At 41.0% G+C, this 25,541-nt stretch overlaps 2 protein-coding genes across 4 annotated transcripts in view; both read right to left on the reverse strand.

The window, feature by feature from the left end:
- Positions 1 to 547: 547 nt before the first annotated feature.
- hspa1b (heat shock protein family A (Hsp70) member 1B) lies at positions 548 to 3,098 on the reverse strand. Its single transcript, XM_061987568.1, has 2 exons — positions 2,915 to 3,098; positions 548 to 2,761 (listed from the first exon to the last, which is right to left on the reverse strand). Exon 2 carries the CDS (start codon positions 2,748 to 2,750, stop codon positions 834 to 836), a length of 1,917 nt encoding a protein of 638 aa, XP_061843552.1. The 5' UTR covers positions 2,751 to 2,761; positions 2,915 to 3,098; the 3' UTR covers positions 548 to 833.
- A 163-nt stretch (positions 3,099 to 3,261) lies between these two features.
- The window catches only part of ahcyl1 (adenosylhomocysteinase-like 1), a 31,133-nt gene continuing 8,853 nt past the window's right edge, over positions 3,262 to 25,541 (reverse strand). The window contains exons 1-17 of one of the 3 annotated variants that reach the window (XM_061987595.1): positions 22,207 to 22,293; positions 19,974 to 20,088; positions 19,542 to 19,685; positions 16,686 to 16,786; positions 16,489 to 16,591; positions 14,056 to 14,150; positions 13,848 to 13,954; positions 13,102 to 13,218; positions 12,931 to 12,994; positions 12,744 to 12,832; positions 12,544 to 12,614; positions 6,761 to 6,855; positions 6,589 to 6,687; positions 5,859 to 5,927; positions 5,670 to 5,748; positions 4,324 to 4,444; positions 3,262 to 4,257 (exon numbers count right to left, since the gene is read on the reverse strand). In XM_061987595.1, the coding sequence (XP_061843579.1) occupies positions 4,251 to 4,257; positions 4,324 to 4,444; positions 5,670 to 5,748; positions 5,859 to 5,927; positions 6,589 to 6,687; positions 6,761 to 6,855; positions 12,544 to 12,614; positions 12,744 to 12,832; positions 12,931 to 12,994; positions 13,102 to 13,218; positions 13,848 to 13,954; positions 14,056 to 14,150; positions 16,489 to 16,591; positions 16,686 to 16,786; positions 19,542 to 19,685; positions 19,974 to 20,088; positions 22,207 to 22,239 (1,509 nt within the window). In that variant the 5' untranslated portion in view covers positions 22,240 to 22,293 and the 3' untranslated portion in view covers positions 3,262 to 4,250. Of the gene's footprint in view, positions 4,258 to 4,319; positions 4,445 to 5,669; positions 5,749 to 5,858; positions 5,928 to 6,588; positions 6,688 to 6,760; positions 6,856 to 12,543; positions 12,615 to 12,743; positions 12,833 to 12,930; positions 12,995 to 13,101; positions 13,219 to 13,847; positions 13,955 to 14,055; positions 14,151 to 16,488; positions 16,592 to 16,685; positions 16,787 to 19,541; positions 19,686 to 19,973; positions 20,089 to 22,206; positions 22,294 to 25,541 lie in introns of those variants that run through there. The other 2 variants (XM_061987580.1, XM_061987588.1) reach the window with 2 other exon arrangements.

Below are 25,541 nucleotides of genomic sequence, written 5' to 3' on the forward strand. Positions count from 1 at the left end.
GAATAAACTGAAAGTATAGTGTCAGAGAGTCAAATAGTATAGACTTGAATATTTAATCTAACAGCTAATGTACTGTCATCTTTGATTACATGAAAACACAACAAATCAAATTGAATAGACTGTTAATCTTGAATTTTCAAATGTTAAATGTAACTAAATTTGAAGGGAGGTTTGAGTTTGATTTTTAATAAGCAATGTCTACTTACCCATCAATATCAGAAGTCAAATAATGTTCTAATGTGATCCAATTTAAGAAACTATTTAAACTAATATTTACAACACAATAATAATAACATTATTATCCAATAAGGTTTATCTAATTGTGTCTATCTCCAATGAGAATTTTGATTATTTATTCATCCGTTTGTGTTACAAATTGAGCACAGGAATTGAACAAATTGCTATGTAATGGAAAGAGGCAATATTAAATAAGCTCTTCCTCTTACTACTCCTTTTCAGACACAAAAAATATAATTATGTCATGTACTGTATAGTAAATTAATGCATGTTTAAAATAAATTAAAACCATAACCATAATATCAGAGCTTTATAACACATTTTTATTGTTTCAAGGACATTAACAGCTGCGATTTGGATATCATGCCAAGCCTAAAATTATATACCAATGATGAAAACATTACACTTATCAATATGATGCAGTACAATTGTACACCACAGCAAATCACAGGAATAATTTAATGCTTTAAGAAATAATTATCTTTGCAAAGGCTGAATTTTTGATACAGCTTTTGTATTGGATAATGCCACATTGTGCAGGTGCACCTAATGTTGTGGCCAATGTGAGTAAGTTTGACAAGCATTAAAATAGTCTTTTAGTCCACTTCCTCAATAGTGGGGCCCTTTGTGCTGCCTCCAGCCTGACTGTTGCAACCTCCTGGTGGCGCTCCTTGATAGAGCTTACTGATGATAGGCTTGCATGCATTCTCTAATTCCCTCAGCTGGTGCTCGTACTCCTCTTTCTCGGCCAGCTGGTTCTTCTCCAGCCACGAGATTGCCTGCGCGCACTTGTCCAAGATCACCTTTTTATCCTCCTCGCTGATCTTTCCCTTCACGTTCTCGTCCTCCACGCTGCTCTTCATGTTGTACGCGTACGACTCCAGTGAGTTCTTGGCCGCGATCTTGTCCCTCTGCACGTCATCGTCGGCTTTGTACTTTTCCGCGTCTTGCACCATCTTCTCGATCTCCTCCTTGCTGAGACGGCCCTTGTCGTTGGTGATGGTGATCTTACTCTCTTTGCCGGTGCTTTTGTCCACGGCGGACACGTTTAAAATGCCGTTGGCGTCAATGTCGAAAGTGACCTCCACCTGTGGAACCCCCCTGGGAGCTGGAGGGATGCCTGTGAGCTCAAATTTGCCCAGAAGGTTGTTGTCCTTGGTCATGGCTCTCTCGCCCTCATAGACCTGAATCAGCACCCCTGGTTGATTGTCTGAGTATGTGGTGAAGATCTGGGTCTGCTTGGTGGGGATGGTGGTGTTGCGCTTGATCAGAGGCGTCATCACTCCACCTGCGGTCTCAATCCCGAGAGACAGAGGAGCCACGTCCAGCAGGAGCAGATCTTGGACGTTCTCTGAGGTGTCCCCCATGAGAATAGCGGCTTGGACTGCAGCGCCATAGGCCACCGCTTCATCAGGGTTGATGCTTTTATTTAGGTCTCTCCCGTTAAAAAAATCTTGCAGAAGTTTCTGGATCTTTGGGATTCTTGTGGAACCACCAACCAGGACAATGTCGTTGATCTTTGCCTTATCTAGCTTGGCGTCTTGCAGGGCCTTCTCAACTGGCTCCAGTGTTCCCCTAAAGAGCTCAGAGTTCAGCTCCTCAAAGCGTGCCCTTGTGATGGAGGTGTAGAAGTCAATACCTTCAAACAGAGAGTCGATCTCGATGTTAGCTTGCGTGCTGGAGGACAGAGTCCTCTTGGCTCGCTCACAAGCTGTACGCAGCCTCCTCACCGCTCGCTTGTTCTGGCTGATGTCCTTCTTATGTTTCCTTTTGAATTCTTCCACGAAGTGGTTGACCATGCGGTTGTCAAAGTCCTCACCGCCAAGGTGCGTGTCCCCCGCGGTGGATTTCACCTCAAAGATGCCGTCCTCAATGGTAAGGATGGACACATCGAACGTTCCACCGCCCAGGTCAAAGATGAGAACGTTGCGCTCTCCTTGTTTGCCTTTATCCAAACCGTAAGCGATGGCTGCCGCCGTGGGCTCGTTGATGATCCTCAGAATGTTGAGTCCAGAAATCACCCCTGCATCCTTGGTGGCTTGCCTCTGAGAGTCATTGAAGTAAGCTGGAACTGTGATGACTGCGTTGGACACCTTTTGTCCCAGGTAAGCTTCTGCTATCTCCTTCATTTTAACCAAGACCATAGAGGAGATCTCCTCTGGAAAGAAGGATTTGAGCTCGCCTTTATAATCTACCTCAACTTTGGGCTTCCCATTGTCATTGATCACTTTGAAAGGCCAGAGCTTCATATCGGACTGTACGACCGGATCATTGCATTTCCTGCCGATGAGCCGTTTGGCGTCAAAGATCGTGTTGGTAGGATTCATAGCGACTTGGTTCTTGGCCGCATCCCCGATGAGTCTCTCGGTGTCAGTGAAGGCCACATAGCTGGGGGTGGTCCTGTTGCCCTGGTCGTTGGCTATAATCTCCACCTTGCCATGCTGGAAAACCGCAACACACGAGTAGGTGGTTCCCAAATCGATGCCAATGGATATGCCTTTAGCAGAAGACATCTTGCTTGTTCCTGGAAAATACAGTCAGGGATAATATTCAGGATTGGGATCAAAATAGTCACTAGATATTAATAGTCTTCAATCCAGAATGTGTAAGCGGTACCAACATTGAAGACATACCACAACTGTTAAAAGCAGAAGTTATGTAAACAAAAGTTACTTACTTCAAGTCTGTGGCTGGGACTTGTTGAGACAGCTTGTCCTGCGTTTTCACCTCTGTGGTTCTTCTTCTGATCACAAGTGGACTGACTCGTCCCTTTTATAGTTAGAAACAGTTTTCCAGAATGATCCTCTCAAAGCCCACCCCCCCAGCTCTGTGACTCAACTGTTAATATTAGCCTGGCCCAGCGCTCAGGAGAATATTCCAGAGCGGGACGGCAGTTTGGACGCTGAGCCAGGCTGACCGCGGGGGAGCACAATAAATCTGTGCGGCGCAGTCACAGAGGTATTTGCATTAGTGTTGTGAGCTCTATTCCAACAAAATAATAGAAAACAAGAACTGAAAAGCCTGTTTGAAATTACTCTACTGTGTGAACTTTCTTTATTGCTGATTGAAAGCATTCTCCTCTACTTTGTATACAGTTTAGGCATTTTGATCATAAGAAGTTCAAATGAAGACAATCAGATGGCAAAAACATGCCGTCTAACATTAGTTATTATGTTAAGGACATGCACCACTGACAAGATGCATGCTGTTTGAAGTTAATCAACATCCATTTAATTAGGAACAATGCTAACAAATGTTTTTAAAAAGGACATTCATATCCTATCATAGCTTTAAAAGTACAATTCAGTTACACATTTGTTATTCAACTGCACTGCTCCTAGTGAGGAGTCTTTAAATGTAACATATTTATGTGTTGCTTAAATTAAAATTGGCTTTGACCTTGTCCAAGAGAAGCCGTACATATTTTGGACGACTCAGAAGATGGACGGCACACAGTGAGGCTTCTCCTAGCGTCTCAGGTTTGTATCATTATAGAACAAGTGTCACATATCCTCACTATCATTTGTTGTATTCAAGACTAAAGTAACTGGATGGTACCTTTTTGGGGCATGTATGCAAATACCATTTACATGGATCATGAACACATAAAAACAACAATATTGCTAAAATAATGTACATTTCGTTTGTTTTGGCTCAGTCCAGACTTTCCCACATGGAATGTAATATATAACATACGTCACTGGCTGGATTCCATTCTTATGGCATTTGGCACAAAGTGTACAAATAAAAATATAAATAAAAAGCCGTAGCAACCAGCAGTACTAACAAATAAGTGCATGCAAGCAATTTTTTTGTTTATATAGTTGACAAGACATGTAATATGTTAGCTGATTATACAACATACTGTACTGCTTAGTTTTTAAAGCTATATTTGCTTACATGCTAGTAAATTACAACCAGCATAAGTAAAATAATTCCTCCATTTGATAGCAATTTGTAAAATAAAATAGACATTTCTTGTTATTTCAGGAAAGCACCACCAGGCTGTTTCATTAATACCTGCAAGCAAAACATAACATTATTGTACACATGGAGAAGGATGCACTTAAAGAAGTGAGAGCCTACCTGTAATAATTAGGCTTGAAGGGGCCATTCTTGTTGAGGCCCATGTACTTGGCCTGCTCATCAGAGAGCTCAGTCAGGTGAGCGTCAAAGTTTGGGAGGTGCAGACTAGCCACATATTCATCTGAAAGGAAGACATAGTTTGTACGGATACAGTTTCATTTATGTGTGCATATTGTACAGTGGTACCTCAACTTAAGAGTGTTTTGAGATAAGAGCAGTCTCTCAGCTACTTTTTATGCTTAAAGTTGCAAGCAAAAATTTGAATTACAAGCATCCCCGCCATTAATTGGCAAAGCAAATGTCATAATGAACCTCATAAGATCCGCCTAAAACAGCTGGTCCTAATCTATAGAGTTGGCTTATAGTTAGAGGTAGACATAACTTTGTTTTTCAACCATGGTAAGGAAGAAAGTGAGTGTGAAGGACCGTGCAGATAAGAAATGGATGATATCCATTCAATTAAAGAAAGAAATCATCAAAAACCTGGCAAAGTGTCGCTAACTTGGTAAAGCATTTGGAGTGTATCACTGCTAGGTTGCACCACACTGAAGCAGAATGAGTCTAATGCCAGCCAAAAATGTTGAAATAATAATTAAACGGGGGGCGTTGAGCCATGAAATTATGGAAAAGCTGCTGATGATGTGTTTGACAAAGAAGCAGCTGAAGGGAGATACCGTAGAAGTCCACTCTCCAAAGTAAATGCTGTAAATTATTATTACATTACAGTACTTCATAAAATTACTGTCATTGTTTGTAGTGCATTCTACTGTTTTGTTTGTATACAATATTTCTTATTTAAAAAGCATATTACATGCTCAAATTGTGCTGTTTTGGTGTGGCACCAAGCACCAATTAAATTAATTTCAATTCATTTAAATAGGAGACATTGATTTAAGATACAAGTGTTTGGAGCTAATAGCTATGTCCCAGAACCAATTAAGGTTTTACGTTGAGTCACTAATGTACAGCTAAAAAAAAAGGAAAGAAAGAAAAAAAGAAAATATAAAAATAATCAGAAGGAAAAAAAAGAAAGATAGAAAAAAAAGACAGACCAAAAGAAATAAATGAATAAATAAAGAAGCACACTGCCCTGGGAGACACGACACCAACGTTGTAAGGACACGCAGGCATGCGGAGGCCATACACACTACTGACTCAGCCACACCGAAAGTCAACAAGGTTGGAAGTTAAGTTAATTTTTTTTAAATTATGTTTTCAATTAATGCCAATTCCCTATAATGTACGTTTTTGGGAGTTTATTTGTGATTTTTATTGTGATGAGGAAGTTTGTCAGTAAAAGCATGTCATTTTTTTTTCTTCGTCATTTTTTTTTTCTTACTACTTACCCATTTTCTTAGGCAGAAGATATACATCCTGCTTGTAACGTCCCTCTGGAGCATTGAACAACTCAATCAGGGCCAGGGCCTAAAGTCAACATGATAAAACGAGAGCTTTGGCCTCACAAAAGGTTAACATTCAGCACCTAAGTATGTTATATAAAGGTGTGTCCCCACTGCAAGTGCAGAACTACTGACCTGAGTTGTAGCAGTGATGGACAATACAAACGTAGGCACAGTGGAGCAGCTCAGATTCAGAAGGCGACCCTGAGAGATAACACAATTCTCGTACAAACAACCATCTAGAGATGCGCAGTAACTACCGTATTTTTCGGAGTATAAGTCGCACCGGAGTATAAGTCGCACCTGCCGAAAATGCATAATAAAGAAGGAAAAAACATAAGTCGCACTGGAGTATAAGTCACATTTTTTGGGGAAATTTATTTGATAAAACCCAACACCAAGAATAGACATTTGAAAGGCAATTTAAAATAAATAAAGAATAGTGAACAACAGGCTGAATAAGTGTACGTTATATGAGGCATAAATAACCAACTGAGAACGTGCCTGGTATGTTAACGTAACATATTATGGTAAGAGTCATTCAAATAACTATAACATATAGAACATGCTATACGTTTACCAAACAATCTGTCACTCCTAATTGCTAAATCCCATGAAATCTTATACGTCTAGTCTCTTACGTGAATGAGCTAAATAATATTATTTGATATTTTACGGTCATGTGTTAATAATTTCACACATAAGTCGCTCCTGAGTATAAGTCGCACCCCCGGCCAAACTATGAAAAAAACTGCGACTTATAGTCCGAAAAATACGGTACCCATTCAGTTCATGTAATGCCTCACCAGGAAGCACAGAAAACAAACTTGAGACATGATTTCTACATCGGTAAGCAGGAAATTACCTCTGCAAGCATCACAACTCTCTTTCCATCAGGCCAGATGATGTGGTCCACCTGCGAGCGCACCCTCTCCCAGGTCAGCTCGGGGCTGCGCAGACTTGCCTGAAGAAGACAAAAGTCAATTCCTACAATTGTCATAGAAAGTATAGTACAGTATACAGATTAGACATTTTACCACATCAATCTCAGTGTTGGAATGTCCCATGTTGCAGACAACACAGCCATTCTTCATCCGATCCAGCTGTTCTCTGGTGACAACATTCTTGTTACCTTTATAAAAAAATGTAAGCAGAGCCACAGATGTAAAACCTAGGGTTGTCAAAAATAACAGTTAACTAATGTGATTAATCTCAAAATATATTTGCATTATTTATGTATATAAACAGATTAATTGCGCAATTTGTTTTGACCGTACATGCTTCTTTACTGTAACACGGCATGGTCACTTGAAAGGTTAAAGCATATGTCAGTGCAAAGATGAGTGAGGCAACTGCGACTGTTGTGCTCGCTGGCAAATTTCACTTGAAATACACCCAGATGGGACTTTAGATAAATCTGTTATTATGTTTTGAGCAAATAAATGAGGTGCATTCATGGAAAACATGTTAAAATGTTGATGTATGACATTCTAACAATACAATTGCATTTTTGTCCAAATATTGAGATCTTTTATTTGCATTTTTTTTTTTACTTATGCAACCTGCAAATAATCATGTTTAAACCAAAATTGAAAGTGTGATTAATCTGATTTTAAAAATATATAATTTGACAGCACTAGTAGAATAACATGCAATAAAATGATTATGGTACATTTAATTGCCATGAATCTAGGAAACCAAATGTTTTTTGTTAATATACAGAAAAACAACAAAAAATACGCTGCCCAGTAGTTGGCGATGTCCCTTCACAACGCACACATGCAAACACAAACTGCTTGTACTACTAAGTATTCTAAAAAGCAATTTCAATACACTCAAAGTTTGATATAACCCGGTAAATGGGGTCCATAAAATACTGATTGCAGTATTCCCGAGATTGCATTATATAGGAATCCTTTTTTTTTTTACCTGTTTCTTTTGGAAAAAGTTATGCGCTGTAGCACAGCTGTCTAAACCTGCTTGGTAGATTGTGCCCCCACACCACGTCACATAATGGGGCGGGCGTTATGCACCAGTAGGTTTGGACATACCTGGGTCGATATGTTGTTATTTTTATTTAGTTTTTTTGTTTATTCCTTCTTTTGTGAGAATTTAACAAAGATTTACTGTCTAAGTGTTACGATCTGGTCGCATGTCTGCGAAGGTCGTGTCTCCCAGCATGCAAAGGACGACAGGAAGCAGCTTGCAGGTAATAATAATAACTGGGATTTATATAGCGCTTTTCTAAGTACCCAAAGTCGCTTTACATGTAGAACCCATCAATCATTCACACCTGGTGGTGGTAAGCTACTTTCATAGCCACAGCTGCCCTGGGGTAGACTGACGGAAGCGTGGCTGCAATTTGCGCCAACGGCCCCTCCGACCACCACCTATCACTCATCATTCAATTCACCGGTGTGAGTGGCACCGGGGACAAAGGGTGAAGTGTCCCGCCCAAGGACACAACGGCAGCGATTTCTTTTTTTTTTTGGATGGTAAGAGGCGGGGAGCGAACCTGCAACCCTCAGGTTTCTGGCACGGTTGCTCTACCCACTTCGCCATGCCGCCCCGGTGTTGCTTGTTTAATTCCGGTACGAGTCACAAACACAAACAGGGTATTAGACAAGTGGCCAAAGGCCAACGAGACCGAGGAGTGGAGAAAGTTGGACGAACATCTCAGCGGGCTGCTGCAAAATGCGCTGCGCGGGTCAGTGGTAGCCAAGTTAAACCTGTTCGCGGAAATCCTCTATGAAGAATGCAGCAACAGGTATGGCGAGGTGACCATCAGAGAGGCCACAATAAGACCAAAGAGCAGGAGGGAGAAAGAGATTGATGACTTGGTGGCAAACAGAAGGCAGCTCCGCAAGCGTTGGAGGAAGGCAGAGGAGTCTGAGAAGGAGGGCCTGAAAGCTCTCTGGGATGAGATCAGAAGACGCCTCGCTAACCTCCGGAGGGCAGAACGTATCAGAAGACGGAGAAAAAGGAAAGAGAAAGAAAGGTCAAGTTTCTTCAGGAATCCATTCCGGCATGCACGCGGGCTCCTTGAAGAGAAGACAAGTGGAACCCTGGATATCTCCAAAGAAGAACTGGAGGAGCACATCCGCACTCAGTACAGTGACCCAGCAAGGAACAACCCGCTAGGCTCCCCAGGGTATGTGCCCAGACCCTCAGAACCATCAGCCCTGTTTGATACATCACCACCCAAGCTCAGCGAGGTCAGGCAGGTGATCCAGCGGGCAAGATCTGCTTCAACACCAGGCCCGAATGGAATACCGTACAGGCTGTATAAGAACTGCCCCGGAGTGTTGAAGCTGTTATGGACCCTGATGAGAATTGCCTGGACTAAGCAGACCATACCATCCGAGTGGCAGAGGGCAGTGGCAGTTTCTATTCCCAAACAACAGAACGCTAAGACCATCGAGCAGTTCAGGAGCATAGTCCTACTGAATGTGGAGGGAAAAGTCTTCTTTTCTGTGATGGCGAGAAGAATGACTACCTACCTCACGGAGAACAGCTACATTGACACCAGCTGCCAGAAAGCCGGGGTTCCAGGTTTTCCTGGTTGCGTAGAGCATGCTTCTATGATTTGGGAACAGATCCAGACCACTAAGAGGGAGAAGAAAGATCTGCACGTCATATGGTTAGATCTAGCCAATGCCTATGGGTCAGTGCCACACCTGCTCGTAGACTATGCCATGGAATTCTTCTACATCCCAGATAACATCAGGACCATGATCAAGATCTACTTCCAGGACATGCACATGTGCTTTGCACTGAAGAAGGTGACCACTGGCTGGCAACAACTGGAGGTAGGGATCGCAATGGGATGCTCAATTTCCCCCATCCTCTTCGTGGCAGCTTTCGAGGTCATCCTGATCGGAGCAAGGCAGGTGGTGGGTGGTGTCCGGCTGCCCGCAGGCCAGAGGCTCCCGCCCCTAAGGAGCTATATGGATGACATCACCTGCCTGCTACGAACCGCCCCATGCACATCCAGGCTACTTAAGAGGCTGGATGAGCTGATCACCTGGGCCAGGATGAAGTTCAAGCCTCAGAAGTTAAGGAGCCTCTCAATGCGAAAGGGGAAGAGGAACGACAGAGTCACCTTCACCATCAGCGGAGAAGACATCCCACGCATCGTGGATCAGCCCATCCGAAGCCTGGGAAGACTATATACACCTGATCTCTCAGACAAGGACATGGGAAAAATCATCCTCCAGCAGCTTTCGGAGGGCCTGTCCAAGATCGATGCAGGCCAGCTACCTGGGAAGTACAAGGTGTGGTGTTACCACTTCACCCTGTACCCAAGGATGATGTGGCCTCTGAAGCTGTGTGAAGTCACGTCATCAGCCGTAAGCCGGATGGAAGCAAAAGCCAACTCTTTCATCCGAAAATGGCTTGGCCTGCCACGGTGCTTCTCAGCTGCTGGCCTGTATGGATGGAACTCACTCCAGCTACCCCTGAAATCTATCACCCTGGGCTACAGGCAGGAGAAGGCAAGACTGGTGATGGAGCTAAGGGACTCCTCCGACAGGGCGGTGGCGGATGCAAAGGCCAGTGTCGAGACTGGAAGGAAGTGGAGGGCAAAGGAGGAAGTCCAGAAGGCGATGGGGAGACTGCAACATCAAGAAGTCGTGGGCATGGTGCAGACAGGCCGGGCAGGCCTTGGATGGAGTGATCCACCCATCCTATGGTCCAAGGCAGGCAGGAAAGAGAGGAAGGACCTTGTTGTTGCTGAGGTCACCAGGATTGAACAGGAGGAGCTCAGAGTAAGGTCTGTGGCACAGGGGCAGCAGGGGAGGTGGACAACTTGGGAGGGTGTCTCGAACCGAGCAATCAGCTGGGCAGATTTCTGGAAACTGCCACAGGCTCGGCTCAGTTTCCTCATCAGGGCAACATATGACACCCTCCCGAGCCCAAAAAACCTCCACCAATGGCTTGGCACAGAGCAATCCTGCGACCTCTGCGGGACCATCAATGCCTCACTCCAGCACGTTCTGTCAGGTTGCAAAATGGCGCTGACACAGGGTCGGCTCAGATGGCGGCACGACCAAGTGCTCAGCAAGCTGGCAGAGGTGCTGGAGAAAAGTCGGCAGGAGGCAAACAAACAGAGTCCAGCAGAAAGCCAATGCAGGATCCACTTCCTAAGGCAGGGGGAACCTGCGACACATTCCAGCAAGAGAACACCCGCCAAGCTATTAACACCAGGGGCGGCGTGGAAGATGGAAGTGGACCTGGGCAGGCAGCTCCAATTCCCACAGGAGATATGCAGCACCACCTTATGACCAGATGTGGTGCTGTGGTCTGCAGTTCTGAAGTCAGTAGTACTGATTGAGCTGACAGTGCCATGGGAGGAGGGACTGGAAGCTGCCTACGAGAGAAAGAAGGCAAAGTATGCAGACCTGGTCGCGGACTGCAGAGAAAGTGGATGGAGGGTGAGACTGTATCCGGTGGAGGTGGGAGCCAGAGGCTTTTTGGGCAGATCAACATCACGTCTGCTCAAGGACCTGGGACTACGTGGAGCCACTCTGAGCAGATCCACCAAGGGGCTCTCAGAAGTAGCAGAAAAAGCTAGCCACTGGCTCTGGCTCAAACGACGCGACAAGGCTTGGGGAGCAGTATTCAAGTAGGTTTTGCTGCAGGGGGTGTCAGGGAGACGTCCCTGTTCACTGCCCCGCCACCGGGAGATGTTCTGGGCTAAGGGGCGAAACATCAATGAGAGGTGGTCCCCAGCTGAAGACCCTGCAGCAAAACCTTTTCTGGTATGCGGTCAGGTTTAGGCCTGCCTCAGGGAAGAGGACGTCCCTGCCATGCACAGTCCACCACAGGCACCGGTGGAGGTGCGACAGGCCTAAGGCCCAGCGGCAAGACCACCTTGCTGTAATTAAAAGACTTAGACTTAGACAAACTTTATTGATCCACAAGGGAAATTGTTCCACACAGTAGCTCAGTTACAAAGGATGGAAAGTGTAAGGATGGAAAGGATAATGCAGGTATAAAGTAGACTAAAATGTGCCGTAGTAGCAATATAAAATATAACATATATGTAATATTAACATATTATATATACAGTATATAATATATACTGATATATTATTTTTTTATATAATATATACAATAATAGGGATAATAATTAGCCTAGCTTGAATCTAACTGGAACGCAAAGGGTCGCCAACAGCGAACAACAAGACATTCTAAGTGCAGCAATAAAGACTAGTAACTGTAAAGTAGAGTAAACCAACACAGGTCATGACAGTAAGTTTGTAAATATGCTGTAATTTGGTGAAAAACAACGCGGTTGACTCTGGCTGGAAAAAACGGGCGAAAAATTTGGGGTCCATGACACGATTGCGTTACTCTATGTGGAACATTGCGTTATATTGGATCACGCTATATCAAACTCTGAGTATACTCTTCATCTGTGTGTGCATGATTTTATACTTTCATTTATGTATGCAACTCATGCGACACAAACAGTGGCATAGTAGTAAACACACACTTTGTTACAGGATCCTTACGGTCGTCTGCAATTCATTTTTTGGTAGAGATTTATGAAAATGTGCATGTGTTTGTCCCATTTTTGTTAGAGATATACTCAAAAGATTTCTGCCACATTCAGAACCTTTAAGACCCTGTATTGGACCTTGAGAACACTTGTAAATGGGTCTAAAAGTGGACACATGTTGTTGTCAAACAACCCTATATTCAGTTGAAAATGGTCCGCCTTAGTGATGCAGGTAAACACAAAAGCACTTTGAAGCATTGAGGTACAAACTATTATAATATACAATGATTGTAAGTGAGATTGTGTGAGGTTCCATACCAGTGCAAGTTATCACCACGTCCATCTGCCGGATGACTTCACTCAGCTTGACAACTCTGAAGCCGTCCATACTGTGCAGGTACACAGATACACATTTATTAGTTTAAAAGTAAACAACTTAAAAATGATCATCAAAGCTCCCCTGGTCCACAGTAGAGCACATTAAGTGATGTAACAGTATAGAATGAGCAGACACTCACCATGCCTGCAGGGCACAGATGGGGTCAATCTCTGTGATGACCACAATGGCTCCCAAGGCTTTCAGAGCAGTGCAGCAGCCTTTACCTACCTATAGGACAGCGAAAGACTGCATTAAACACAAGTTTGCAATTTGTGTAATATCAGGTAGACATACACCTGAAAATATGTTGTAGATATATGACTAACCTCTCCATAACCACACACCACCACTTGTTTTCCCCCAAACATGATATCTGTTGTCCTCTTCAAGCTGGTAGAGACAAGCAAAATCCCACACAATCTTGATAAAAGCACTGTGCGCCTCAATACTGTTTCCAAACATTTCTAGTGTCTACGTATGTGAAACGTCCCGCTCACCCGTCCAGGATGGATTCACGGCAGCAGTACAGGTTGTCGAATTTCTGCTTGGTGACTGAGTCGTTCACGTTCATCGCAGGGACGCACAGCTTGCCGGCCTTAGACAGCTGGTACAGTCTGTAAAGACAGTTTGGAACGTGACCAGATGTTCAACCTGAGAAGCACTCAGTGACTGCACTCAGTAGGTGAGTGGCCTTTTAGGTCCAAAGGGTCATGGTTTACATATACTACTATAACTCATATGGCTGCTTTTGATATGGTTTCTTATGACAGATACCAGGGACCAGGAGGCTTACCCTCAAGCTACTGCTTTAAAAATATGACAAAAATCCTGATTTCCAGTTTGGTTTCAACTATTTCAAATATTCAATCAATCAACCAATCAATCAATGTTTATTTATATAGCCCTAAATCACAAGAGTCTCAAAGGGCTGCACAAGCCACAATGAAATATTAAATGGTAAATAGTAAATGGGTTGTACTTGTATAGTGCTTTTCTACCTTTTTTAAGGAACTCAAAGCGCTTTGACACTATTTCCACATCCACCCATTCACACCACATTCTGTCATTTTATAAAAAATAAAAAAAAACACTTCAAAATTTTAGACATCTTTTAGACAATTTGCAAAACAAACAGGTCAAATTCTTTGGAAGATTTTCGTGACAATTTTCCCAATCATTATTGGTGTAAAAATCTGACCCACTACATTTTAAAACTAAATGTCTACCCCCAAAAACACCTTACCTATGAACTCCTGTGACACTCTCCTCAACAATGCCTCGCACTTTCTTGAACACACTGGGGTACTTCTTGTAAACCCAGTGTGTTAAGTCCCCGCCATCATCCAAAATCTAAGGAAGACCGATCAGAAAAAATAATCACATTATAGTTGAAGCCCGAGTCACTCAATGATAAACATATAAAAGACAGAGGGGTTGGACACAGGTGATACCATATTGGCCTGCCAGGACTCAGTGCTGACACAGCGATCGATGCACCACCAGAAGTCATCCTCTGATTCACCCTTCCAAGCAAACACGGGCACTCCTGCAGGTGATAAAACACACACTGTTGAAAGCAAAGAAGCCAAGACAATTAGAGAAGCAGCTGGCTGTGTGAACATCATGCCAAATGATGGAACAAAAACAATATTCAATTTAGGATTGTTTCACATTATGTAGTAAACATTTTTCCAATCAAGAAAATTCTGTTCAGTGACAGACTTTGTGTGCAATGATGAAAGAAAGATGATTTATTAGCACATTTGTCTTTCTGACTTAATTTTTTGTAGCACACATTATTACAATGAAGCACTTGATTTAATATGTCATAGTAGTGGTACAGTATGTGCAGCAACATACTGTAAATGCCTGGAAAGTTTTACTCACTAGGGGCCCTATTATCCAATTTTGCGCTAAAGTGTTTTGAAGTTACGCATGTTTTTCTTATTCGTATTCTCCCATAAAGCCTGCGAACACGTCCACCCGCACAGGTTAGGCAAAACTGCTTCAGTCGCAAATGAAGGCGGGCTCATGGCATTGTGGGTAGAGCAGCCGTGCCAAACCTGAGGGTGCCTCTTACCATCCAAAACGCTGCCGTTGTGTCCTTGGGCAGGACACTTCACCCTTGCCCCCAGTGCCGCTCACACTGGTGAATGAATGATGAATGACAGGTGGTCAGAGGGGCCGTAGGCGCAAACTGGCAGCCACGCTTCCGTCAGTCTACCCCAGGGCAGCTGTGGCTACGAAAGTAGCTTACCTCCACCAGGTGTGAATGAATGATGAGTTCTCATTTCTCTGTGAAGCGCTTTGAGTGTCTAGAAAAGCGCTATATAAATCTAATCCATTATTATTATTATTCATTACTAATGAGGCAGACTTTTCCGTGACACATTTTTTTCTTGGTTTTGTGAAAACAATGGAGCATGGAGTTTTACTAAAACTTGTGAATATCATTGAAATCCATTAAAAAATATTACACAGGACTGTATCCATCCAGGCAGCGCTGGAGTCATTACGTGTTTGTGTGTTGTCATGGTGATATAGTGTGTATACATGCTACAACAGCTTTTTTTTCCAGACATAATGTGAATAGTAATCCGAATAGGGTGAAACATTACATCAGTTATTATTATAACCACCCTAATTTTATTTGTGATGTTAAGAGTTCTGTTTAGTACAAATGTTTGTGAAGCTGTGGCGTGTAAGAGGGGCTTGACAGCTATTTGTGTGTGTCTGCTTGTCTGTGTGTCTGCTTGCGTGTGAGAGCGTGCCAGTTTAATATTAATTGTCTAAAAATTCAATGGAATCAATCAATAGATGCTACATTACAGTATATATGTATTAAATAGTTCGATGATCACTGTCCAGATGAAATCGTTACATTGAACATCCGTTAGTACCAGGATGTTCGAACACGGCCGATACACGAGCGGTCGCCTTCAACTATGGTCTCACCCACAAGACAACAATGTGCATTTTGATTTTTGATAGTTAATTCAGAGTAGAATTATGGTCATTTCATTCCGCCTTAATGGATGTTTCCAGGTGTCTCAATTAAAGCGAGGAGAGCTTTCTGAAAGCTTATCTTATAATTGTATGTCATGTGGCGTACACTGCATCCAAAATTCAAGTGCAATATTATGTTTTACCTTCTAATGGTGCTAGAATTATTCCAGCTTCAAAGGCGCATAAGAACATCCATCCATCCATCCATTTTCTACCGCTTATTCCCTTCGGGGTCGCGGGGGGTGCTGGAGCCTATCTCAGCTACAATCGTACACCCTGGACAAGTCGCCACCTCATCGCAGGGCCAACACAGATAGACAGACAACATTCACACTCACATTCACACACTAGGGCCAATTTAGTGTTGCCAATCAACTTATCCCCAGGTGCATGTCTTTGGAGGTGGGAGGAAGCCGGAGTACCCGGAGGAAACCCACGCAGTCACGGGGAGAACATGCAAACTCCACACAGAAAGATCCCGAGGCCAGGATTGTGAGGCAGACGCACAAAAGTGCTTAAATTGACGAGAATACAACAAAGGCCAGATTTTACGAATCTTGGATATAGGATGTGAATTGATTGTTTTGAGCCCCGCTAATTATTTTACACTGTATTACAATTTGTTTGTAAAAATACAAATAAATACTTCAATATCTACTTGTCACCCTGACTTAGGATTTCAAAGCAAGTTATCGGTCAATTTGTATGTACAAAAATCAAATAATCAAATGCGTAGGCAATTGTGTAATAATATGAGGTGATTAAAAATGTATATTCATACATTCATTGTTATAAGTGGCCCTCTGAAATCAGCCATAACTGCGATGTGGTCTTCGATGAAAACAGGTTCGGGCCCTAGAGCCTCAAATCGGACTTACCTGTCTCAGCGAGAGCAGCAGCCACTTCATTCTGGGTGGAGTAGATGTTGCAGGCTGTCCAGCGGCACTGGGCCCCCAGAGCTACCAGTGTCTCAATCAATACCTGAGAGGCAGCAAAGATGTGTGTTGATAAATCGTACAAGACAAAGATGGTAACATGAGAAAGTGAGTGCAGTGAACAGGATGTATGGACATACTGCCGTCTGAGCTGTGATATGAGTACAGCCTACAACCTTCGCCCCCGCCAGAGGCTTCTCCCCCTGGGCTCGCTTCCTCAAGGAAATAAGGGCTGACATGTCTGGGGAGCAAACACAGTGAGTGCATGTAAGTGGCGGTTGGGCACAGAGGACAGCCGACTGAGTAAACAAATGTAACGTTTTGTAGTACCCAAACAGAGCCTTGTTCAAAGGGTGTGATGACAGAGGTAGTGGACCAACAATGTCAACAGCATTGCTGACCAGGTTTGGGTTTGTGGAAGCACTTAAACCTCGTTATTACTCACACAGGCAACAGAAAGAGCCACAAAGGCTCTGAGGGAAGAAACTAAAACAAGAGCACTTAAAAGAGTGCAGACTGCCGCCAAGGCCTAAACATTTGTCACTTTCAAACGCACTGTGTGGATGGCAATGATTTAGGAACAGTTACAAGGCAGACTAAGTTCCATCCTGGTCACAAAATGTAATAAGATCCTACATAAGCACAAGAAATAACCCTTTAAAATGACATAAATGAGATTTTCCATGTTATTTAAAATCCTGCTAAATGAAAAATGTGAATCAAATTCATTTATTATCATTGCAGCTTCTGACCTTGCATACACATTGCATATGTTGAGATAAACACAGGACATTTTGCAGCAAAATATACAAGTATTAGAAAGTGTATGCATACACATAAGCTCACATTTCTAGATGAACCCTCCTTGCAAGAAAATTAGGCATCCAAAAGCAAAATAGCAGAAATAGAAAGTACAATAAAACATAAAAAAAATAATTTGCCCACTTTGAAAATCTTAGACAGACATTAGCGTTGATGGGTTTATGTGTTCTGAAATGTACTATATTATATGCCAATGGGGCTGCCTTAACAAAGTCATTTCCTGCAAAGGATCAACAAGATTTACCTATCCATGTGATATTAGGAAATACAGTATGTATTAATAAGATCAACATAATGACAGGAAACCTATTAATACAAATAATATATTCATATAGCAGCAAGACAACAACACCAGGATATATCCATCCATGTAAATTGTAAACAAACAACCATTCACATTAGGGATGTCCCGATCCAGGTTTTTGCACTTCCGATCCGATACCGATATTGTTTTTGCATTTCCGATCCGATACCGATACTGACCGATACCGATACTGACCGATACTGGCCTATCCGAGCATGTATTAAAGTTTAAAGTTATTTAGCCTACTTAGTTGTCAGAATCATGTTGAAAAGGGTTTTAGTACTCTTGATAACAACTAGCCAGCTGAATTAGGGGAGTTTGAATAATACACAATGGTTGGTAACAAGAAACTGACCTGTTTATTCAAGGATAAACACAAAATAGACAAAATTATACATGACAAACAGAAATGGCATCATTGAAACTAGGGCTGGGCGATATGGCCTTTTTTTAATATTGCGATATTTTAAGGCCATATTGCGATACACAATATATATCTCGATATTTTGCCTTAGCCTTGAATGAACACTTGATGCATATAATCACAGCAGTATGATGATTCTATGTGTTTTGATTGATTGATTGAGACTGTTATTAGTAGGTTGCACAGTGAAGTACATATTCCGTACAATTGACCACTAAATGGTAACACCCGAATAAGTTTTTCAACTTGTTTAAGTCGGGGTCCACTTAAATTGATTCATGATACAGATATATACTATCAGATATATACTATCATCATAATACAGTCATCACACAAGATAATCACATTGAATTATTTACATTATTTATAATCCAGGGTGTGGAGGGGCGCGCCGGATGTAAGTGTCATAAAGACAGCCAAAAGAGTTTGATATGAGAATAAATCTAAAGTTAAAATATAGGGTAGAAATGCACCCATTTGCAGGAAATGTAGTCTTGATTTTCAAAATTTTCTTTCAAGGCTTCAATGTCTACATTAAAACATTCTTCTTCATACTGCATTAATATATGCTACTTTTAAACTTTCATGCAGAGAAGGAAATCACAACTAAAAAAATCACTAATTTATTCATACGGTGTTGATGTGGAAATTTTGGCCTCGGCATTTTGATGGTGTGGACGTGTGGCACCGAATGGAGATAAGCGTCTCGACAGACGTCACAATATTTGAACAATGATGACGAAAACTGTTTTCTCTGTCGTGTCCGTGTGTCGAAAATTGTTATGCGCTTATTTTTTTTATTTGATTTTGCTATGCGCAGAGGACGCTTAAACAGTGCGCAATTGCACAAGAGCGCACCTTAGAGGGAGCGTTGCTCGCACGGCTGCGCTAGCATCACAGCTAACGTTAGCCATGCTGCTACCTCTCTGCTCGGGGAGGAGGTATACGTATGTGACGTATGACGTGACAGTATGTGACGTGTGTAAGAAGGTGCACTTGCTGTCTGTGAGAGGGAGACACAGGAAAGAGTGAGAAAAGCCTGTCGTGTAATGCCAGCAGCTAAAAGCAACTGCGTGAGAATTCACAGACCTGTGGATGTGTTGAAGGTGTGCTGGAAAATGCGGAACAGAAATTACGGAGCTGCAGAAAAGTGGAATGTATTATTTAAATCGGTGCGTTGGAAAACACGGACCGGAGTTGTTTTTTTAAACTGGATCTGGATCGGCATTTTCCCATGCCTTGCCGATACGCAATTTTTGGCAAATATCGGCAGCCGATCCGATATTTGGATCGGACATCCCTAATTCACATTCACACAGTCACAGAGAGGGAACTGAATTTCAAAGACATCGAACCAAAGTCAAAGTTGTGTTTTACAAATCCTGGTAACAAAAGAAAAAAAACAATCATCTTAGAAATATTCTAAATGTTACCAGTGTGATGTACCTTGCTCAGCAATTTCAATTTCACGTCGCCCAAATTCAGCCTGTTTGATGTTCTTAACACAGAAGTCATTGCTGCCCTGGGTGTTGACCTGCGCTTTGTCTCGAGGTGAGGTTTCATCATCAGAGCTGTCAGTGTAGGACGCAGCTGGGAAATGGTGAGCACAATTAGTCATCATTGAGGATAGATCTTATTAAAAAGTGTGTATGACTCAATCTGTACAATGTGTGAAATTTAAAGTGTGTATACAGTATGGGATTACAAACACGATACACACAATACACACATTTCAACCGAGCTCCAGTGAAGAAACACTGCTATCTTACTAATTGTATACCTTCAGACTCACAATTGCCTATTTGGCTACTGTTTAACACTGTACTACGAGGCTGATTAGCATGCAGAGCCATTGATCATTCTGAAGATGCATTGTACCTGAGCTGTAGCTGTCTGTGGAAGACTGCGAAATGGAGCGAGACAAGGAACGGCGACCTGCCTTGGTTGGGTATTTGGTGAATTCTTGTTTATCCTCCGTGTTAGCAAACTGGATCTAGAAAGAAGCATATTATTTACAAATGCTTGTTAATCAGAATCAGAATTAGCTTTATTGGCCAAGTATGTTTAACACACAATACAGTTGACTTGGTAGGCTCTCTTTGGTCAATGTAAATATGAAAGACCCAGCCCACCACGATCAATATGAAAGACAACTTCAGTAAGTGATCTTGGGTCACCATGCAACGACAGAGGTTCCTCTTTTTATTGCACCTTGGTCTATGATGACTTGGAGCTGAAAAGAAAGCCAGAATTTGTCCTCATTTTCCGGCTATAGTCCACCAAAAAAGTAAAATGCTCTGAGTTATACAGAGTAGTTGATTTTTTTTTCACGAAAACCTTCAACGCCTACGACTACACTGAATTAGCTCATCTCGGTGCGATACTTTAGGTTCGCGTTAAAAAGGGGAAAAAAATTTATGTTTATATAGAAAATATTAATTTTTCAAAATCCTAATTAATTCCTATAGTTGTACCTCAACTTAAGAGTGTTTTCAGTTAACCTCTGCCTTGTTTTTATTGAATACTTAGGCTTACTACGCTACTGTATTTTAATGTTGGCCATTATGGGGGTACTTGGAGTGTTTTCTCTGTTGGTACTTGGTGAATGAGGTTTGAGAACCACTGTTCTATTCTATTGTGTTCATACAATATTTCTTAACTCAAAGTTGTTGTTTTTTAAATACATGTTACATGTTAAAATTGTGCTGTTTTGGGGTGGCCAAAAACCAATTAAATTGATTTCAATTCATTTCAATTGGCAAGGCTGATTTGAGATATAAGTGTTTTTAGTTAAGAGTTCTGTCATAGAACCAATTATAAGTTAAAGTACTACCGTCTAGATGAGCTTTTACTTACATTTTCTTGATTGATCACAAGGTAAATACCAAATAAATTCATCAACTAGTTCTTATTTTTTCCAAAAAATAATTTTGATGGACTTGGAGAACCTTTTTGTCTAAATGTGCTGAACTCCTGTTTCGATGCCCGTGTTTTATTGAGCACAATAATGCAGCCTGGGAGTTGTGACATAGTGTAGTTTTGCATGAATGGAGCTCAATTTTTTAGAGCCGACATCACCTACAATAAACAGCATCTCATCTTAATTGCTTTAAGATGAGCTTAATCAACAATTTAAACATAATTCTTAACAATCTATTAGGTAATTGGTGAGTTGGTTATTAGGTCCATACCGTTTTTAAAAACAAGAGCCTTTAAAGTCAATGCTTCAAATTGATGTTATGGATACAAGCAGTCCAAGCCTTTAATAATATAGTTAGGCAGGTTTGTTACACATTTAGTATGAGAAAAATACATCACATGACAGTTTCTAATTTATTTGACTCATAGAACATGTGACCATAAGTGTGTTCCCTTGCAGATAGCTCTACTAGACCTCAGGGATGTTTTCATTCACTGTGGAATGCTGTCAAATTTCCTTGTTATCCTATTTTATCTGTCCATAGAATGTGTTTGGACTCAAAACTAACTTGCCTGCCAGGAGAGTTGACACAACACACATCACACAGACGATAAATCCGGGAGCATGTAAATAAATGCCTGATGGACATCAATGAGGTGTACTGACCTGCACCTAAAACAATCATGACATAAAGCGTAGAATTATAAATAACTATGTGGAAAATACATAACTTTCTGCACTGTTTGGGTACGTTTATATGATAATAAGACTAGTTGCAAGAGAAAACACACTTGTAACCTACTAAAAGCACAATCTTGTTTCCGGCACTCATAAGAAACACAAGAATGCTGTAAGAAAGAGCAGAAGGGAACTCAGCATGTCTCCTGTTTTCTTAAACCACACTGAGCTATGTAAGCTTAACATCACTTTGGACTCCAGAGGATTCAGCCCAGGATTTTGTACATTACTCTACTTTCTCCTTGTCTTTTTTTCTGATTTATGATGGATTACTCAGTGGTACTCCAGTATGCATTTTCTTTCAAAACTCCCTCAGGGTGACCCATGCAATATGGATAACCTTGATCAGGAAGACAAATAATAAAAATTTTTAAATAAAAAATCCCTCATCATCTCTATGCTTTTAAGAATAAATGTGTCTGAGTGCCTAGTGATGTATTAGTGGTGACTCACCCTTTCTCTCCCGTGCACATGTGTGTGTGCCATCACTGCCTGTTCTGTGCCTGTGTGTGTGTCCTCTGTTTGATGGTACTAGGTGTCCCTGATGCTATTACCCCAGAACACTCCCAGGCAGAGCCAGGGGGAGGTTCCCACCTATTATCCTGATTTCTAATGGCCAACCTGGAGGGAGAGTGAGAGAGAAAGCGAGGCCAGGTTGATTCAGTGTGACCTCTCTTCCTTTCACTCTCAGTGCCTGCCCTTGGCAACCAGTTGCTAAAGTCTGTGTTTTTGGAAGGATATTATTTAAATTGAAATGCAAAATAGGTCTACCAAAAACCCATTTATCACAGACATGTCAATAAAAGGGAATTGACAGACAGCAGTTTCCATTAGCCTTAGGCTGAATCAATAAACATCCAGTTCCATCTCACAGTTAAAAATAACCTTTCTCTCCAAAATAGCCAAGCTGGGTCACAGACTTAAGCTGAGGTGCGACTCTGTAAGTGGCCAATCGGGCGATATTCCGTTCTTACTCAGACGTCGCTAGTGCTCTACAGCGCCTTCAGAGCCAAAAGACGGTCCTAAATTAACCGTCTACTTCTTTAAATAACTGGACTTCCTTCAGTCTGCCAAGGGCCTGTTTAGATGAACACATGTATAGTGGATAACATACTATTGTGAAAAAACAATCCCTCCTGCACAACTGACCTTACACTGTATATATAAAGTAATCTCATATAGTAAAAGGTAGCAGTAGTGAACACTTTAAATAACAGGTACACAGGAAAAATAGGATAACACTAGTCAACATAAATGTGTTACATTTCTCATCTTATAGTGACTTTCAGTCAAATATACTGTAGGTCCCACACAGTACTTTAACATGACCTACAATATACTATAGTATATTGTTACATTAGCAGCTGGTACCTGAGGGCCAGAAGACAATCCTCAGTCTGTTCTATACTGTATTGTGACAGGGAGCAGTGGTTAAGTGACCCCGCAACCCTAAACACATTTAGATCTCAGCATTGTGTGTCTAATGTTATCAGACAGACATTTATTCTCACTGTAGTTCCACAATATGTCGAATAGGAGGCTTTAAAGTCAAAAATGTTGACTAAGTACAAACATTGTGTCAGGCACCAGTGTAAATATTAGCATATTTGGATGTCATTTACAATATATGAGAACACACCTGCTGTATATTTTAACTTGTCATAGGGTAAAAAAATAATAGTAATTTCAAGTGGCTTAACAAAATGCCAAAACAGTGGAACATCTCAGGTAAACTCAAATGTAAAACTAATAATAACAAATGAAAAATAACTAATGTGTTGAAATTGTCACCATAATAAAACCTATAGGCTACTTACTACACAGGGAGTGTTTTAAGTAACTTAATATCACACTTAGCTTACACACAAGTGTAAAAAGAAGCTAACCGATATATAATAGTGAGCAGCCTAGGACGGAGTCGGCTCTCTTGGTTGCTTTGTTGGGTCTGTTCCTGTCTCTGGTCATGCTGCCCCCACCCCAGCAAACGATGATGTGGAGCACCGCAGGGTTCACTGTAGTCTACGTGGGTGTTTTGATGTTTTTTTTTGTTTGGTTGTTTGTCTTTGCATGGTGCAATCGTATGTCACAATGTAATATTAATTGCAATTTTTTGTTTTTTGATGCATTTTGCTTTTGTAGCTATATGTAGAAATGGTGCCGCTGAAGTGCGAACTGGTTGCATCAAGTCTGTGGTCATCTATTGTCTTTTATGTCCTTGGTGTTCTTTAATGTTTCTCTCTTGTTTTCATGTGTTTTTGCCTTATTTTTTGTTGATTTGTTTGAACCTGCACTGCAATCACATAATTTCCCCATTGTGGGATGAATAAAGTCTATTCTATCTTTAGCAAAATTACTCACTTTTTGATACAGATGACGTAAGCAAATACTGGGAAAAGGCTTTCTGAAGTTGACTTTATGCTTCAAATTCCTAACATTATTTGATAGAAAATGTGCAAAAAATGTGTGCTGTCAAAATATAAATTTTTAAAATCAAATTAGAATCACATAATCACAGAAAATTATTGCTTGCATATTTGAAATATATATATATATATATATATATATATATATATATATATATATATATATATATATATATATATATATATACATACATACATACACATATATATACATTTATATATATATACATATATATACACACAACACATATATATATATATATATATATATATATATATATATATATATATATATATATATATATATATATTTATATATATATATATATATATATATATATTTATATATATATATATATATACATATATATATATATATATATATATATATATATATATAAATATATATATATATATATATATATATATATATATAAATACATATAAATATATAAATATGTATATATATAAAAAGTAAATGGTAAATGATAACTTAATTATTACATTTGAAAATAATGCAACCTCACATTCTGTAACCGTGACTGGTGCATAATGGTGCTACTGAATAGCCTGGTCAGTAGCCCCATTAGCCCCTAGCAGTGTTACCTAGCCTGCTGTTGGCATCTTAAGGTCGGCAATAAAGTTTAAAAAGAGCATCAGACTCTTTGTACTTCTGTCAAGATGCAACATCACTTACAAGATGTGACCTTTTATCACCGCCGAGCATTTGTTGCAGGTGGCTGAGTCTGCATTCATTTAGCACGGAAATAGGGCACCAATAGCTTTTTACTTTTTCAGTGTGGTTACTATCATTTATTTACTATGGAACAGGGTTTCACTAGCCATTCCTAATCACAACTCGCACCACCTTTCAGGTAACCAAGGTAAAGGAGCATGTGCTGTCAAAACATATTTTGTGATTAATCTGTGTTTGTACATGATTAATGCAATATTTTTTTGTGATTATTCGCAGGCGCTAACTAATGTCAAAACATATTATGTGATTAATCTGTGTTTGTACATGAATAATGCAATATTTTTTGTGATTATTCGCATGCACTAACTAAAGTTAAATTGTGCACTCACCCTCTGATGACTGATGATGGGAGCAGTGACATACCTCCACAGCTCGTGCTTGTGAGGTGAGTCAATTAACAGACTAAACACATCTTATTTTGCAGTGTATCGGTTCTGTCGTGTGTTGTGTATAGTGTTGCCAGGTGTTGTATGGGCTTCTAAGGGAACGGTGTATGAGTGAATGTCATTGTACTGTAAAGTACAGTATACGATGTCCCCAGGTAATCACTTATGGCATGGGTGTCAACATGGTGGTAGCGGGAGGAGGGGGTTGGGGGGGTAGCGTCC

The sequence above is a fragment of the Nerophis lumbriciformis genome, linkage group LG01, assembly GCF_033978685.3.
Source record: "Nerophis lumbriciformis linkage group LG01, RoL_Nlum_v2.1, whole genome shotgun sequence".
In the NCBI taxonomy this organism is placed as follows: domain Eukaryota; kingdom Metazoa; phylum Chordata; class Actinopteri; order Syngnathiformes; family Syngnathidae; genus Nerophis; species Nerophis lumbriciformis.